The sequence below is a fragment of the Cinclus cinclus genome, chromosome 12, assembly GCF_963662255.1.
Source record: "Cinclus cinclus chromosome 12, bCinCin1.1, whole genome shotgun sequence".
NCBI classification, from domain to species: domain Eukaryota; kingdom Metazoa; phylum Chordata; class Aves; order Passeriformes; family Cinclidae; genus Cinclus; species Cinclus cinclus.
The window spans coordinates 17,816,842-17,835,558 of record NC_085057.1 but is presented as its reverse complement, the minus strand read 5'-3'; the positions used below and the strand labels follow the sequence as shown (position 1 = coordinate 17,835,558).

Sequence of the window (18,717 nt, the reverse complement as noted above, 5' to 3'; positions counted from 1 at the left end):
TCTATGGAGACAACCCTTGCCACAGAGAACAGTGATAATAAAACAAGAAAATACATTTCTCATAAAGCACACATAGGAATGTAGTGTCAACCTTAATGCTCTTTCAGGTCTACTGTGGGAAAAAGGGCATACATAGCCACACTGAGAGTGGCAGACCACAGGACTGATAAATGTTCTTTGAGGCCAGTTCTCGCAATTCCCAGAGCCAAGAACCTCAAAAGCAAACAGATGCCTCACAGGGGCTTTGTCAGCCCCAAAAGCCTCCCTGGATGAGCCAGATTCCAAGATGTTCCCCAGCTGCAGTCCCTCACACTGAGGAGCATGAAAGGAATTAATGCCTTACTATGCTCCCTAAAAACCCTAACAATAAGGAGGTCAAAGGGAATATCAGATCAATTTTAATGTTAACAGGCCTTGTGTCACACTAAAAGGGTTCATCTGCTTCAGTCCCAATAAGGCATTTATATTTTAGGGCACTTGGCCACACAGGCTGCATTAGAACAACCACCTACAAACTAGTGGAGTAGCTAAATTATGTATATATATGTGTGTGTGTGTGTGTGCATATACTAGCAGCTCTCTCCCACCACATTCCTTTACTGTACTCTTATTGTTTGGTTTCTACCTGCTACTCAAGGTAGAGTAGGCATGAGAAATGAGTAGGCACGAGAAATGAGTAGGTGTTTCTCCTTGTCTCCTTCTACAGAGAAGATAAGAACAAGCTGATTTACTAAGTGCTCAGGTGAAAGAGCTACCTGAAACATGACACTGCCAGGAAAGCTGTGCTGTCCCTTTCCATGTGAGCCTGGAAAACAGAATATTTCCATGAGAAAGTTTTCCTCCAAACTTCTAAAACAGACAATGCTCAAGTCCCCTATCCCAGCAGCCTTGACAAAACGCCTACAACCCAGCCCTCAGAGGCCCTCTCTACTTCCTAAAAGCCTCCCAGATTTCAGAAAGATCACAAGATACGTACTCAAGCCTCAGTCAAGCCATGAAGAGTCCTAGCTACACTTTCCCTCCAATTCACTGCTGTGCTTATCTCCACCGTGAACCCAGGAAGACAGGAAAGTATAACGCCTCACATGAGTGAAAATCAATCCTGGAACATAGGATTTTTCCCACCCCAGAACCCCACAGAAGTTAAAGGTAACCACAATTCATACACATTGTTTAAGAAGTTACATTAGCAGTTCACAAGTATAGATAATTGAACGATGCAGAATACATGAGAAGAAGGCTTCAAAATTGCCAAACATCAGAGTGACTATTAGGATCACTGCAAAAGCCTACATGCAGAAATAAAACTATAAAGCCTGTGAAAGGCCACACAACGACACATTATTAGCTTCTCTCTGCATTCCTTTCCTAAGGGGTAACACTGCAAGTGTCACAGCAGTCAGCATTCCTTCAGCCCTCCTGAAATTTAGACAATCAAAATACATCTCACAAGCTCCACTTGGTAAAATGTAGATTCAGCTACTCAATCCTTCAGTGTGTATTCACTGACTAAATAGAGCTAGAGGGGGTGAACCATAAAAATTAGTTCAAACTTTAGTATTTAAACTATGGGGCATATTTTCAAGCACAGTATGTAAAAAACATACATATGTAAAAAAAACAGAATTGTAGAATTGTTGATACTGAAGACTGGGAGGGAGCTCTAGAGGTCATTTATTCCAACCTTCCTGCTTAAAGCAGGGTCACCACCAAACATGTGCTCAGGACATTGTCCAATTGGGATTTCAGTGACTCCCAAGATGGAGGCCACATAACCTATGGGCAAAGAATAGAAAACAAGTTACACATGGCACATTGTGTTTGTGGTTACTTATGCATGTGCTAGGGCTCGGTCTTTAGTTTTTATGGAATTCTCTGTAGCAACACAAATAATACTGGAGGCTAGAGCTGAACCAACTCCACTGCTTGATTTGTTCCAAGTGACTCAAATCTGATCTTAAAATATTTATATAATTACTGAACAATCTTGGAACAAGACTTTGTTGTATCCAGTGGGGGAGGGGAAAATGTTTTGAAACAATCCTACTCCCCAAACACTGCTCTAATTTAGCCATTAAGTGCAAGTGGTCTGGTTTCCCTGGCAACTGTTTGGATATTTTGGCTTCAGCCCACCTTTAAGTAGCTCCCTGAATTGGACTCAATTAGTAGAGAACATACATGCAAAAAAAAGGAGGTTATTAATAACCCCTAAAAGAAGAAACTTGAAAAATGCCTTATATTTTGCATTTTGTGTCTGAGCCAAATGTGTCTGAAATGCAGCCTGACAGAGCTTCAGGTGGAAGCAGATGTTACACTCAATGCTGTAAACTGCACCAAGAGCCAGAAGTGTCTAGTGCATCCACAGGAACCTTCCTACCAGCAGATGCTCCTTATCAGCACATCCAGAGCCTTTTTCATCCATGTCAACCACTGCAACATGAATTTCACTCTCAGTCAAAAAATGTAATCTCTCATCAGTTTCTAAGTCAGCTACATGCTGCAGTGTGGCACCTTCCCAGGGAACATCCCATCTCTGCTACATACCCTCAAAGCACCTAGCATGTTTGCCCAATAAGCCACCTTGAGCAAGAGAAGACAAACACCAAGCTATTAACAAGTAAATCTGGTATAAGACCACCATCAGCTCTCCACCACTGACAGACTTGACTTACCTACCTGCAAAGACAAACTTTCATGTGAAGCTGGCTAGCCATCTCTTGGTTAAAACCACATACTTTCTGAAAGCATCCCCAAAAGGGGGAGCCACCTGGAATTGCTTTGCAGAGCTGTTGAACACAGTGAACCAAGATACAAGTCAGACAGAAGCTTTTACTGACATGGATACAAGTCTCATAAAGCTAATGTATTAAACTGAGCCAGAGAAAATTTCAAATCAGGACAACTGCCTGATGATTTCTGCTGAATCAGAGACCTAAATTTATTAAGGAAGTATGTTTTGGCAAGACGACCTTTCTTTGTTTGATAGAATGTACCAAAGCTGAGGGCACATGCTACATAACAAACACACTTGTTACTACTCATGACCTGTTGGGGACAGTCACACTCATTCCAACAATAACCAATTTCTATTACAAAGGCCAAGTGCTCTCTCCAAATGACATGGTAGAATACCACTAAATAATTATATACAGAGTGCTTGAAAATGCATTCTTTCCATTTCACTCCTAATATCACCTTGTTGAGAAGCTTCACCCACAGCTTCCAAGAGCCAGAGGGCTGAGTGGACTACATGCATCAAAACCAAACTTCTCCCTCGAAATACACACAAGCCTTGTGCAGCAAGATGAGAGAAAATCCCTTCTGGTTTAGAGTTACCCATTCATACAACAGAACAAGCTGCAAACAAACATCATCCTTCATCATCAGCAAATGCAGGGGATTCTGACCTTGAAGACTAAAATCAGATGTAACAAACTCTGCATACAGGAAACAATGAATCTTGTTTGGTTTTGGTTTGGGCAGATTAGAAGCCAGTTATGGTATATTTCCCTGCCTTGGTGCCAGAGGTGAACTACAGCCCCAGTTCCGTCCAGCACTAACACTGAACATGCAGAAGGACTTCCTAATGAACTTAAATACTGTCTCACTGCCTGCAGCACAGCACTCCACACCATATTGGGAACCTGCCAAGTTCCACACTGCACACTGGCAAATGACTGAGGGGTCAAAAAACCAAAAAATTAAAAATTAAGGAGACCAAGGACTGCAGCATGCTGCAGAGTCTGGGTCATTCAGCACAACTCAGCACCCCACCAGACACAGCACTTGTTTCAGTAAGAGTTGCATAGGTCCTCCCTCATATGGCACAGCTGCTTCCCGAACATGGACACAGGACTGCAGAGAATCCATATCCATTCCCACACTGAGCTTCAACTATGCTGGGGCCAAACATTCCATTTTAGCCCCATGACCCTGTTTGCCCAGAGCCTCTGTCTGTTTTTGGGCAAGACAGACCATACCTTTTAGCAGACCTCTCAGGCAAGTCCCCACTCCAAAGTGAGGTGAGCCTGACATCAGCTGCCTGGTGAGTATTTCAGCCAGATTAGTGAAAACAGCTGAGAAGAGAGGAGGGGGAGGAAAGTAGGAGGTAGAAAGAAGGAAGATGATCTAAAGAATGGGGAAACTAAGAACAAAAAGCCACAGTTTGCAACTATTATACCTAAAACTTAATCTCTTCTCTGAAATGGAGGTTCCTCCGTTCATTTGGATGGCAAAGTTGATCTATGTCATTTCCCTCTGCTGAGGTTTGCAGATCATATTTCAAACCCACACTATATTCCTCTGCTGCTGGGTTACCAAATCTGAACAAACAAGTCTCTGCAGTCTGCCAAAAGCAGAGAAAGAAAGCAAATGAATGCCTAGAGTGTGCATCACCCTCTGGAAGTCATCTTACAGCCGAAGCTGCTACAGATTAGTCACAAGCTCACATACCATAGAGTGAAAGAGGAAATGGTGAACCTACTAAGTCTGGGGGCAGTGCATAGATTTGAGAACTGCTGTTCCCACCCTCCTGTCCCTCCTAGTAAAATCAGGCAATTTTCCAAATCATTAGAACTCTCTTGCAGTCTAGAGGAAATATGGTCCTAATTCAAAGGGATAAACTGGATATTAATACCCCTGAAACTAGCAAGCATGTTCCCACAGATTTTGAAAGGATGGATCAAGATTTGAAATATGGAAACTGCAACAACCCATGTGACCAAACAACACCAGTGACTGTAGGTTTGAGATTTTCAGTTTCCAGGCAGGACATCTGCCACATCAGGGGCTGCACGAACTTCTGCTTCAGGGATGTGAGAACACACAGATGTCCCCCACTCTGAAGTCCTCTAAGTTCACTCCAGCCCTCAGCAATATTGCTTGGAAAAAACCCTCCCCTGCAGCATCTGCACAGAGAAATCACCAGCGGGCAGCATTTGCTCTAGTGTTTCTTATGTGAGGATGGTCTTCCCTTGTTCTCTGAACACCCAAGCAGCCTGCCATCCCACCTTCACGCCCCAGCTCCCAGGTACCCTCATCTGGGACTGCACATTGAAGGATGCTAAATGCAAAGCTGTAATGAACAATTTATTTGTGTAAGCACAGGAAATTCTTCTAGGAAGACTACATCCCAGGACAGACCTCAACCAAAGCCTGACAATAACATTGCCACTGCAGCATCCCCAGGACTGCTAATTCCCAGCAGCCAGACCAGACGGACCACGCTCGCTGGGCAGCTGCTGTCTGTGCTGCTCAGGCAGCAGCTTCACCACCAAGCTCAGCAGAAAGAGTAGCTGAACATGCTCCTCTCATTCCTTGTCTGCCACTGCTTTAACATGTTCTAGGGGTGGCGGTACCTGCACAACCACATAAAACATACCTGTGAACCAAACTGGGGTACTGAACTAATTCAATAACAAAATCAAAAGAAAGAAAAATAACAAAGGAAATCTGGCTCAGTTTCACAGTGTAGTTTTACTATAACCCCTCCACAGGATAGCAAACACTCCATACTGCCACACTTCCAGGGAAAAAATAGGTAGCAAATTGCACTATGGCTGCCAAACATTGAAACCTTGGCTTAAACTTAATGCAGAAACTTAGAAACAAAGAATCTAATGGTTGTTGGAGGTCAGGGACAGCCATCATTTCGAGCTGAGGCACAGCCAAACACCACAAACCGAAAGTAAAACATGACTCTTCCCCAAGACCCAGCTTTCAGTTGAGACTACAGCAGTTTAGGGGAAACCACTTCTGCAGAAGCATGAGGGTTTTTAAAATAATTCCACCTGAAGGTCCTCACTATTTACCCAAATATTTATGGATGTTCTAATATATAAGGTATCGTTAATTTTATCAGAAAAAGACCAAGAAGAACATCCAGCAATTTCATAAAATAATCTGAAATCATCACTTCAAGAATACTATTTATTATTTTTAAGAAAGGCAGTTCAAGGAACACCGGCAAAGAAAATTAATTTAGTAATAAGAAACATTGCAGGTTACTATTTCCAGTACATCACGAAGAATTACATTTAATTTTTCACATTTTGTTTTTTTTTCCTAAATAAGGCTATGTGAGAAAAGCAGTTTTTCCAAAACACAGTACTAAATGTCTACATCACTGCAAACTTCAGAGTAGTATCAGGGGTGCCTCTATTCTTCATATAAAGCAACTATGATTTATCAAAATATAAGAGGCTTAATTTACATATAAATATTTTGCTTACCCCACACAGAGTTTTCAGTCTGATCTGACAGCAGAGACAGCAAATGAGTTCTAATATTTCAAGTGTGGCAGGTGTTGAAGTCCAAATAACAATCACCATTAAGTCCCCAAGACAGATTCAAAAAAGTATAACCATTTTCTATTAGCATGTGCAAAATTGGTATCAGTTTCCTAAATTCAATTTGCAGGTGTACTTTTCCTACTCTAGATTTACATCTGTATAAACAGAATTAAATTTCAACTAAACTGGTTGACTTAAAGAAATGTTTATTTTATGCATTAGACCCTTTGACTTTAACAGTGCTGCAAAGTTAGAGGTAATCTCAACTGACATTCATGACCTTTCCTTTCAGCAGGAATCAATATACCACTTGAATATTTACTGGGAAGAGACTGCAAAGGTGTACCTGCAGCCTTAGAGGTATTGCAACTGAACATCATTATTTACACCACGATTAGACAGAAACATTTGGTCAATCCAGTGCTGATTCATGAGCACAGAGGGTCTAATCCCAGTCTGTCATGGGTGTGTTAGGTAACTTTAGCCTAGCCATTTCTTCCCCCTTTGCCTTTATGCTCTTAACACACAAAATGAGCACAGCAGTACAAACTGGAAAAATGCTTTGATAAATCCAGTGGGGAAAAATCACTGCTACTTCAGCAAGCAGTTTACAATGTCTGTCTGCAGGGTACATAGCACTACATGAGGTAGACAGGAAAAGGAATGATTTCTCCTTCACTTCTGAAGATGCACAGTTAAATGATACATTAATAACATGCAACATAATGAACTATTAAACCAGCCTGGATGAAATATAACGTACTCAAGTAGTACATATGTAAGTCAATTAAGCAAAGCAAAACTTCTGTCAGCAATCATAGATCCTGATATACTTCACCTCAATATAAACTCAAACAGTACAAATATTACAGCCCAGGACACATCACCTCAGCTGCATCATAAGCCCCACTTGGGCTTCATGGGAAATGAAACAGCAAGGTGTCATCTGCATGTTTCTTTCAAAGTCAGCTTGCAAGTTTACCCAGGAATCATCTACAGAGAAGTCATAAAATGGCATTAAAGTCAATACATGATTTTTAAAGGCAAAAAACAGAAACAAAGGCCACTTTTACCATACAAAGAAAGTAAGAGCCCTGTGGAGATCATTGTCAGTATTCTTGTAAGCTTGTTCCCCCCATAAAAACCACAAACAATATGCATTACACTAACTGTTATGTACTGACATGTGCTTTTAGACTTTAAGGACAGACACAGTTCACTTAAGAATTTTTGCATTTTTACAGAAATAATCACAAAACAATTCTACCACCACCAATAAAACGTAACCACTTAATCAGAAAGGAGCTTTGGACAGCAGCCACTTTCATAACTGAGCTAGTAGTTGGTTACTATAAATCTGAAATCTCGAAGCAACTCTGAAGTACTGAACAAAGCAGATAAACTTCTTTTTCAAGCAAGCCTTCCATGCCACATTCCCCCACAAATCATTAGGAAAGCAATAACCAAATCCTCAGACAATCACTTTTGTGAGTTGGAGTGCACAAAGGTGTGACTGTGTGTATCATTCATGTAAGATAAATATCCCAGGTCAGGCAGGTAGTCAGCCCTGTCATTTATACAATTAGCACTATCACAAAGGCTTGCAGGGTGACTTACCAGCTGAAACATAGCCTACAGAAAAAAAAAAAAAAAAAACTAAGTTACTTCATCTCCTAGAGGGAGTAAAAAATTAATAAAATTATATGTTTACAACACAATATAGTATTTCACTGCAAAAAAAAAAAAATCCAGTATCCTATTTCTCTGAACTAGGGAAAACCTAGTGATTATGATTTTATCATAATCTTTAGAAAAGTTTGAAATTAATTCCCTTTTACAAAAGCAAAGGTGGCACTGCAAAAAACAGTAAGTCTACCTGGGAAGACACCTGGTATTTCAGTCTTGTTCTGTCAAATAAAATGACAGAAGAAATGCAGCAGAAAGTACCTTAAAAGACACATGTGATCAAGTCAGCACACATACAAGTAAAAGAACAATCTTAGAAAAGACCTGACCCCAGTTAAAAAGGGGCTGGTGTAGAGGCTCAGCAGTGCAAGGACAGAGCAGCTCTCCATATTAACCAGAACAACTTGGAGTGCAAATAGTGAGAGTATACAGACATCTTTACAAATTGGGGTACAGCTCTGACCATGCCATTCACACTCACCAAAGGGACACAGCAGTGGAGGTTAAGGCTCTGAATTTCTGCCACATTGTGGACTGGGAGGCAGGGAGGAGAATCTGGCCAGAAAGCTCTGACGACTGTAGCAGAAAGCAAACTGCATGACAAAGTTCCCATGCTCAGAACCCATTTACCTATGGTATGAATAGGGCCATGACATAGGAATGCTTCGTAATATTAATCAAATTAAAGCATTTCCAAATCTACAATACCCAGCAGGACAGAAAACCACTGCGTGCTTGCCATGCACCCTGACCAACATGGGCTTGTGCCTCTTAGCTCTCTTGGCATAGATGAACAAAGTAAGATCTAGAGAGGCTAAAAGAGCTATGTCTTAAAAGGTTGCATGAAGTCAGTTAAGAAGCAAGAGATGGACAGCAATTCTGTTCTAGTTTGACATCAATCTCCCACACTCCCCAAGGACAACTTAAGCAACCCAAGGTAGAGTCCCTTTAGGTTGGAGTGTAACATGTAGTAAGTCTTGTATGCAGCACTATAGCTGAGTGTGGGGGGAAAGAAAAGAAGCTGCATTAAACAGCAAAGATGCTTCTTGAGCATATGCTTCATACATCTGATAAAGGTTTACAAGATTGTCAGCAGACCAGATTCCTGCACAGCACCACAAGAAAGCTAGAGGAGCAATGCTTTTTCCCTGTGTAGGCTATCAGAGTCCTCAAGCTGGTCCCAGAACTGTCTGCCTCCCAGGTTTTGACTTAATTAGAGTGGGACATGCATACACAAAGCAAATCCTTCAAAATGTAAAAAAGTAGAGAGAAGTGAATCATCGCTGATTCTGCCTTTTTTTTTTAATCTCTTTTACAAGCTTCTCAATTGTTACAGCCCTAAAAGAATGAAAAGACAGTATCATCAAGCTTTTTTTCCATCTGCAAGTCGAAACACGTAATGCCCAAACACACAGAGCACAGCCCAGTGACTAAAGCACTACTAAAGTGATCGAGGCATCCTGGCTCCCACTGGTATGGCAGGCACTGCCTTGCTGAATGAGGTTGGGCCAGTCCCTTCACCTCTCCATGCTGTGTTTCACATCTCACTTACCAGCTGGGTTTACTGACTTTACTGTCCCTTGAGCTCAACTCTATAGCTGCTTCTTCCCTTGACTTCCAAGCTTCTGCTCCTGTACGCTGTTGTAACTGTGCTGGTCTCAAGTGGCTTTAAGAACAGCAGCATATCAGTTCAGCTTGCATATTTAGTTAACAAGTTTATAGCCATGTAATTTAAAGTAACTAACCTCTTTGCTTATGCTTGTTTAACTCAATAAAAGCAAAATAAAGCTTTATTTACAAGACTAAAACATACATAGTATGCAGGAAGGGAAGGCACTCACCAATTCAGCTGATTTTGTACCAGTCTGTTACAAGGATTTACTTTTTCTTTGAAATACTGTATTCTGATTTTACTTAAAATCCATTTCCAACTGAATAAACTAAAGCTAAGCCCCATTGGATACAATTTGTACAGGTCAAATCCACCCATATTCACCTCTTCACTGTATCAGATGTTTTGCTATTAAGGCAAGGCCTAAACCTGCTGAAAAGCACCAAAAGGTTTTCCTGCATGCCAAATCACAGAACCAAACAAAGCTATATGCAGACTTGTTCCCATGGACCATGCTCTACAGTGGGCTGACGGGATCAGCTCATAAAGAGTGCAAACCACCAGTCTGCATTCTCTGACTGTTCCCCGGACAGTTCCCTTTTCCCACATTCTACACCTAGGGAAGACCTTGCAGGAGAAAAATCTTAATGTGCAAATTGCCTAATATAGTGTTTCTACTGACAAACTATACTCTCCAGTTCAGATTAGATCTGGAATTTCCCTTAAAATATAAAATAATAAAAAATATGCCAACGGGAGGACCTGCACCAAAATAAAGATATGTGAACTGCAGTCTGCTGTATTATTTTCGTGGAGGTCCCCACTGAGGAAGTGATTAACACGAACGTAAGATTTCACCTTCCACACAAAAGCAGGCATATGACAGCATCGCCACCGCATCCTTGTCCCGGCCCACGACCCCCGCCGCCTGCTTGGGTTTCTCCCGGGGGCGCGGTGGCGGCAACCCCGGGGAGGGGCAACCCCAGCCCGGCTCCTCGGCCTACAGCAGCCCTGGGGCAGACCACCTCCCGGATCCCGAGGCGAAACGGAACGGAATGGGAAGAGAAAGAAGAGCGTTTACCCGCCTCCCTCCCGCATCCCCTTCACAGGAGCGGGTGTCGGGGCAGAAAGGCCTTTTTTTTTCCATCCCTTCCCTGTCCTGTGCCGGCCTGCAGCCAGGTGCCTCCGAGCTGTCATCTTGGGGAAGGGTGCAACCGCCCTGCCGGAGCCAGGCCGAAGCCTGGGAACCCGCCGGTCGCCCCACAGCAGCCCCTCAACCCACCGCCCCAGGACTCCAAACCGGCTCCGCTCCCACCGCTCCGTGCTGCCTTCGCCCCTTCACCCGCCACGGCCGCGCTCGGGCCCAGGCCACCCACCTGCCGCCGCCCCCGCCTCACCTCCTTCAGCTGCTCCATCTCGGTGCGGATGGTCTCGTACTCCAGCTCCAGCTCCTCATACTGCTGCTTCAGCTGCTGCTTCTCCTCCAGCACTGCCAGCCCGTACTCCGCCGCCTGGATCTTCTCCCGGGTGGTCTCGCCCAGCTCCTGGGAGAGACGCTTGATCTCGCTCCGCAGCCACTCGGGCTCCGACTCCATCACCAGCCGGGCGTACTCCTCCTCCTCCATGGCCAGCGACATGTCGACGGAGGGGCCGCGGAGGCGGATGGGCGAAGGGGCGAACGCGCAGCTCGTCTGCCACTCCTAACAACGGCGCGGCCCGCAGGCGGCCACAACAGGCCCCACTCGGGCCGCCATCGACGGGCCAGGCGCGCGCTGCTCCCGCCGCGGATCCTCCCTGGATCCCGCCCACCTCCGCCGCACTCGCCGCAAGCGCCGAGCGCAGTGAAATCATTCAAAAGGCACGGCCGGGCCGGCGCCCCGCGGGACGCTGGGAGCGGGAGTCCTCGGCACTCGGCGCTCCGCGCGCCGCGCAGCTCGCTGGACTGCAGCTCCCGGCAAGCACCGCGATGGGCGGGGGCGAGGAGGAGAGCGACCTCTGCCGGGCGGATCGGGTAGCGCGGCGGCGAGGGCCGGCGGTGCTCGGGGGGGGGCCGGCCCGACGGCGAACGCGGCCCGAGACCCCCCAGTGACCCCCGGACACAAATTCGGGCACAGGCCCCGTGCACGCACGCAGCCCGTGTACACACCCTGGCGGCCCGGACCACGCTCAGGAGGGCTTTCAGGGCGGGTTTGAGAAAGCGCTGGGATCGCCTGGATATGAAAAATGGGCCTCTGCATCAGAGCGTGTGCGGGGGCACAGGTTCCGGTGCGGCGGGTGGTGCCACAGCAGCACGGAGAGGACAGAAAGTCACAGGAGAAGACTGGTACCAGCCCCACGCCATACCGAGAGCTGCCAGCATCTCACCGTTCCCGGTGTTCAGCATCTAGAGGTGGAATTCCCGCTACAAGGCGTTCTCCTCCCGCTGACAAGGACCAAACCGTGTCCCCCGAGTCATCCTGAGGATAACCATGGCCACTGGACAAGGTGTTCCCCTGTGACTGAGCTACCTGATGAAAGGACCCAGTGCCATCACCAGCTGTGGGACAGAGACACCGGGGCAGCTGTACTGTGCTTCCTAAAAAGGATTTGTCAGCTTGTGAGGAAAATGCCATCAGTCTTTGCCCCAGGTCACACCTGTTGAGTACATTTGGTGTCAAAGGCACAGGGATTGGGACACACATTAGGGCACCATAGGTAGAACTAATTTCTAAAGCATAGTGAAGACTGAACAAACCTCTACTAGTGGGACCATTGCAATTCCTAAGCAGCACCATAAAGGTGGGGTGTGTGTTTACCTGTGGGATGGGGAGATGCTTCACTCCCATGGTCAGAAGAGCCCTGCAGCTTCATACAGCAAGTGCAGCTTGGATTTCAGTCCAGTGTCAAAAACAATCTGTAATGAACTGGTGAGCAAATAGCAAGCATAATAAAAACAATTACATGTTTGAGCACTCCACATAAAGAAACTTATTTGCTCACAGCTGCAGGGTTTTTTCAAGCTACTTTGAACTTCTGCCTGTGCACATATACCTTATCCTTTTAATAAGCTGTGTCATGGCTGAATGCTGCCTGTTAGTCATGAAGCTGCCTTGGTCAATTTTTCTTCAGGGCCTTGACATTGCCTGTGATTGTCCTGTGAGCACTGATGTGACACTCAGACACACAAACCTTAGAAGCAGCAAATCATTGTCCTCAGTCTAGAGTGTGCATGTGAAATTACTTTAGTTTTATTATTTTCAGAATTCTCAATAGAAGGTATTTTCACTGTCATGTGCCTCTGTAACATCATGACTGTCACAGAATGTTTTTAGGGGATTTAAACATTTTGATTCTTTTATAAAGATAAGTGAGGAAAATAACAGCATTATCTCTCCCCCACACCCCATTTTTCACTATTAGGATTTCTTCATGGGCTTTTATGTTTTTCTGTGGTCTGCCCAAGTAGGTAGCTGTCTCGGTTTGAAGGACAGGTGTCCGCTAGGGAAACCAGAGCCCTCCCTTGAAATGGAGCACGTAAACTCCCTCCCTCCGAATTATTATAATTTTGAAACTGAAGGGGTTTCAGGCAAAGGCATGGGGATAGGCGTAGCAGGTTTTTTGCTAGCATGTGCAACAAGGCCAACAAAACAGCACCAGCTACGGAATTAAGAGCAAACAGAGCAGAACTCGGCCCGGCCCTCCCGGCCGCGGGCGCTTCCCCTCTGGTGCAGTTCCCGTCACGGCCGGCAGGGGGCGCCGGCGGCTCCCGGGGGCGGGGCAGGCGCGCCGGTCCCCGCCGGCTGCAGGGGGCGCTGTGGCGCGGGCTCGGGGAGCAGGCGGCGATGGCGGCCGGGCCCGGCCGGAGGGGATGGCGCGGAGGGGCTTTGCTCACGGACCCCGGGCCGGGGTCGGCCCCGCCGCTCCAGCGGGACGCTCGGAAACGGCGAACCGAAGCGGCGGGGTGTCCTGGGAGGGCGGGGGTGTGGGGCGCGGCAGCAGCAGAAGGGGCGGTCCCGGCGTTGGGACGGCGGGGGTGGCAGTGACCGTCTTCCTCCGAAGCGCAGAGCGAGCGTGAGAGAGCGAACCGCCCCCTCTGCTTTTACCTGCTACTCGTCTCGCAGTGTCTCTGTCCCTCCCTCTGAGAGAAACTCCCAAAAACCACGGGATGGCTCCCCTCCCCTGTCTGAATAGCCATCAGTGCTTCTGGAGCAAGTCAGCGGGAAATATTCCGCAGGCAACAGGTGAAAGAAAAACTAACCCTCAACAGTAGTAGTGCTAATCCCACCCATTCACGACTGATTCATCCTTAAGATGTTTTTAATAATAAACACTGGTTTATTTTCTTTCACCTCTTACTTTCTGAGCCTTCATTCCACGTTTTCTCAGCAGCTGTGACCTCAAACACTTTAGCTACCCTTCGGTGCTCCTCCCTCTTCTGAACTGAAACCTGCATGTAACAACTTGCTCTCAGGATATAGAGCTTCAGTTCACATCCTGAATATTTCTGGGATTGCAAGTGAATTATGAGATCTGACTAGCTATGGGGGTTAATAGAGATGAGCTGATCAACTCATCATAGCACAAGGGACTTCACTGGGTAATTTGTTCTCTAGGTCATATCTAGAACTACTGCTTGTTTCTAGGTTTCAAACGTTGTTATTTTATAAAATGCCTGTGATAATTGATAAAAGATTCATATTAATCATAAAAGTATTGGGATTTGTGTAAACCAGGATTCTAAGGTCTGAAGTGAAGCATGGACACTAGATAGAGGAAAATACATAATTCTGTTTGAAATCCCCATGTTATGTTAAATAAGTTGTATCTACTACCTGTTTGCAAAATCAGAATTTCCGATAGTCCAATAGATTTTGCAAAATCAGACTTCCTGCCTTCGTTTGATCAATGCTACCTGTCTACAAAGACCAGACTTCCCGATTTTTGTCAGGTTTTTATCTACCAAGACCACATGGTTATCTATGAGACTTTATGGATGTTTATTCGACCACCACTGCTTACCTGGCGAAGTTGAAAATTACAATGAGAGAGCATAGTACAGGAAGAGGCTGCAAACCCAGGTTGGACGGAGCGTGGAGTGGGCGGTGACCCCTCACGTTCCCCAGCGCTGCTTGCTCCGTCTGTATCAAATAAAGCAATCTAAATTTTGCTAAATATGGAGACTTTTTGTTTCTCATTTATAACACTGCCCAAGATGCAAAGGCAGAAATTATAAATACTGCAATAGCTAATTCAAAAGTATTCCTGCCCAGTTTCAGAAAACCCGAGTCACTCATTAAAGTTAAGGTTCCCATCATCCTTCAAGGTAATGATGCAGGATAATAAAAGCTTGTATAATGAGTGGCAGAGTACAGCCTGGCCAGTGCCCTTCACCTGCTCCTGAGCACAGCCAGAGACCACTGCCCATTTTCCCAGGTCACTATCCTCAAACTCCATCCATGCAAAGGTGTAGCTGCCACCCCACTGGTGTCACGGCCAAGTACATTTTGGTGGTATAGACTTACACAGCAGCTGGAGATTGTTGCTCTTCTTTTTCCTGTTGAGATTTTAAAGTTATCCACTGAGAACAAAGTGGTGGAATTATACAGGAACCCCCTTGAATGCTAAAATAAATTTGTGTAGTGTTTCTTCTTGTGGAAATTATCCTCAGAAAAAAAAAAAATTCCTCTAGTGGAAAAGTCACAGCAAAGGCAAAACCCTGCAATGCTAACCCTAAAATGCTGATTATATTTAACCTGAGTCCAAATCCCAAAGCAGATAGGCACTGTAATCCAAGCTGCAAAACTTTGTATCTGAATCGCTGAAAACATGTATCTGAATGTGAAAACCAACCTAACCTGTGCTTAAAGTTGGGGCCATTGCAGACAGGAAACTCTTTCTAGACATCTTTCTTTTCATACCTTTTTTGGATAAGTTCAAGTGTACCACAATTAGGTGGTACAGCATGTCATAATTTCAATCTCCTTTTATCCACTGCATTTGTGTACAGCTCAGCTACAGCAAACACCAGAACAAGAAAGTCTTTAAATATACCCTGGAACAGCTGTAAGAAAGCCTAGCAAGCTGTTCCAAATTTCTCCTCTTATTTTCTACTTAAAACCCCTAACTTTAGGCATCAGACCACTTTGGGACTGCTAAGATGTTTGGTAAAGGTATGGTAATGACCCTAGGTGAAAATAAACTTAAAATCCTCTAGACTGTTCAGTATGTGTATCCTATGTCAGAGAAAAAAAAAATTGTTTTTCAAAGTAATGAAACTCACTCTGGAGGAAAAAAAAGGAACTGCATGATCACCTTGGAAATACCCAGAGGGTGTTTTAGGAGAAGAAAAGTTTTTTCCTTCTCTTTTACACAACAAGTAAATTCCAGAGAAATAGTCTGTCAGCACCAATATACTTAATGAAGATTGCTATAATGACTTGAATGCTCTTTCCCTGTTTATCACAGCTCTGAGGATTAAAATTTAATATACTATTGTTCAGTACAGTATGTATTTCTCTTTGGTTGAAGTCTTTATACACAGATTGTCAAAAGAAAATTTTAAAAACCCCAAAACACACAAAAAAACCCCAAAATAAAAATCCACCCTACCAAAAAACAAATAGCATGAAGGAAATAACATGAAGGAAACCAGATCCCAGACTCCACCGAAAGGGAGCTGATATCTCCATCCTCAGGCTATTGTCATAGGGACTCTGACTAGTGACTTAAGATTCACAGGAACTACAGTCCCAGTACAGACCATTGTGAGTGGGGAGCAAAAGTGAAGCTAAAATAAACTGTAGTCAGAGAAACACTCCAAGGGGGCTGTATGGACCATGGACATGGGTCTGAGCTGGTGGAAGGTGATACAGTGTACGGGGCTCAGTGATTCTAGCTGCTAGGTAAAATAAGCATGCTACTGCTTCAGGGACACAGGCTGAACAGAAAAAAAAAAATCCCAAAACAATACAAAACAATACCACCAGAAAAAGGACTAAACGGAGGTAAATAATGGCAAAGGATTAATAGGATCCACATGAATTTGTGGCCCTTCTTTCTCTGGTACATGTGATGGTTGTCTGGAAAGTTGCTGTGGCCTTGAACATAGAGTTTAAGAGCTTCTTATTTTACCTTGGGGAAAGCACAAGAGGGCAATTAGAGCAATTAAGGATCAAGCTGGCTGGAATAATTTGCTGCTTGTTTTTGCTGTGTTTACCCCAATTTCTATACTGGAGAGAGAAACAGGAAGAGTGTTTAGTCCCTATCTTCAAGAGAGAAGTTGTCCAATTTTGAGATGATTATTAAAATTCGAAGCATGTTTACAAAAGCAAAAATCTGGAACAAGTAATTTTGCAGCATGACTGAAACAGTTCCTGCATCCTTTCCCAGTCACTCAGTTCTGGGATCATGATCATGAGCTGCAGGCAGTTCATGTAAGCAGCAAGCATCAGCCCTGCAGCTATTAGAAAGATATCAAGAGGACAAGAAATAACAAAATAAAGAAGGCAATAAAGAGGTGTAATTAGCCAAAGATGGATGTGCTTCTAAAATTCAGGCCAGAATTAACTAAATTCAGATTATTTGTAGGAAACAAATGACAGAGAGATGGCTCTCTCTCCTTATCTAAACATGTTTGCTCCAAACAGGAAGTATCTTAGAAAGAACAATTTAGGCTTCTCTGTTTTAAATTGTAGATGCAAATGCACTTTCCACTCTGCTGAACTACTGTGGAAAGCATGGAAGGGAAGCTGGTAATTCATTTTTGCAGACGACTAAGAAGGTAGGCATTGCTGAAGAAGGCGATGGAGAAATTGCCTAAGACAGAAAAGCTTAACAAGCAGGTCTGGAGGAACTGGCATCAGGTGAAAAGGTTAACACCTTGCTGGCAGAGATGCAAGTGGTGTCTCTCCCATATGAGGAATAGTTGTAGGGGGTCACCTATGTCCTTCCATGTACTCTGAAAAACCATATCAGGTTATTTGACCAGAACATGCAAAATAAGGGAATATTGACCCCTCTCCCTTTGCTTTAGCTCCTTCTCTCTAAAATGGGGCTCCATATATCCCCTCCCTCCACAGGGCTGAAAATAGATGCTGTGAAACCTGTGCTGTATGCCATAACCAGAAGGATTTGGTAATTTTTAACAGTTATCATGGATTCAAGAGGTAAGACTTGAGTTGCCCGCTACGAGTGAAAATAAAGTAATTTATTGACCACTTAGTCACAATTGCTCTTTGCTGTTCAGTTTGGTTGAGCTGAAGGAAGTCCTGAGAAAACATTTATTCTAAGAAAAGTTACCAAAGCTGACAGTCTTCATCTGCATTGTAACTTCCACTGGAACACTGAGTGAGGGATCTGGAATTCACATGCAGTCCTGGGATCAGGAGGTTTTTAATGGCTAATGCATTTTCTGCAAATGTACAAAGTGTCATCTGACATATGTATACTCCACATGGATCTTATTTCCCAGTAATTGGAGTGTAAATGATAGGTTGCTGTTCCTCTTGGAAAGTGTGATTGGAAAGTGTAAAGAATAAAACCCCAAAGTCATGAACTCTTGATTAAGGTGTCAGTTTACTTTTGAATATTAAGTGTTAATTTGCTATTGAATGTTAAGTGTTAAAATTCTAAACCCTACCTTTTGTTGTCATTGTTAAGTGTTAATATCCCTTGATAAGTGAAGGCGTGTTCTGCTGCCCCTGTATCTGTATTCCTTCCCATCACCTACTCTGTACCTGTATCCCCTTCCTTCGGGTATCACCTCTACTGCTCCCAGGAGTCTGTGTGCCCAAGGCTATATGTAAATTAGAGACATCCAGCATCAAAAGACCCCAAGGACAACGAGCCAACCTGAAACTAAAGACTGAAAATAACATTCCTGAGCCGGCGGAACAGTAAAGAACATCAGACCGCCGTGATCTGTTGCCATGACTGAACAGCCCCTGGATGGTAGACACTCTTAGACCAGGATCTGGTAAGTGTATTCCTAGGGACTCTCGTGAGGATGGAAGCCCCAGCTCTGCCGGGAGGGACACAAAGCTGTGAGTTCTCCTCCTCAGCGTCGCCCGGTGGGAGCAGCGGCCGTGTGTGCGACCCCTGGGGCTCCCCACCCAGAGCTCACCTTTAGTGGAGGCCTTTAAAAAGGAGCTG

General features: G+C 44.6%; 1 protein-coding gene across 2 annotated transcripts in view; it reads right to left on the bottom strand.

Annotated features, from left to right (window-relative positions):
* BICD2 (BICD cargo adaptor 2) overlaps positions 1-11,259 on the bottom strand; it is a 48,114-nt gene extending 36,855 nt beyond the window's left edge. For both annotated transcript variants that reach the window (XM_062500560.1, XM_062500559.1), the window contains exon 1: positions 10,986-11,259. In XM_062500560.1, the coding sequence (XP_062356544.1) occupies positions 10,986-11,225 (240 nt within the window). In that variant the 5' untranslated portion in view covers positions 11,226-11,259. The remainder of the gene's footprint in view (positions 1-10,985) is intronic.
* Positions 11,260-18,717: the final 7,458 nt, after the last annotated feature.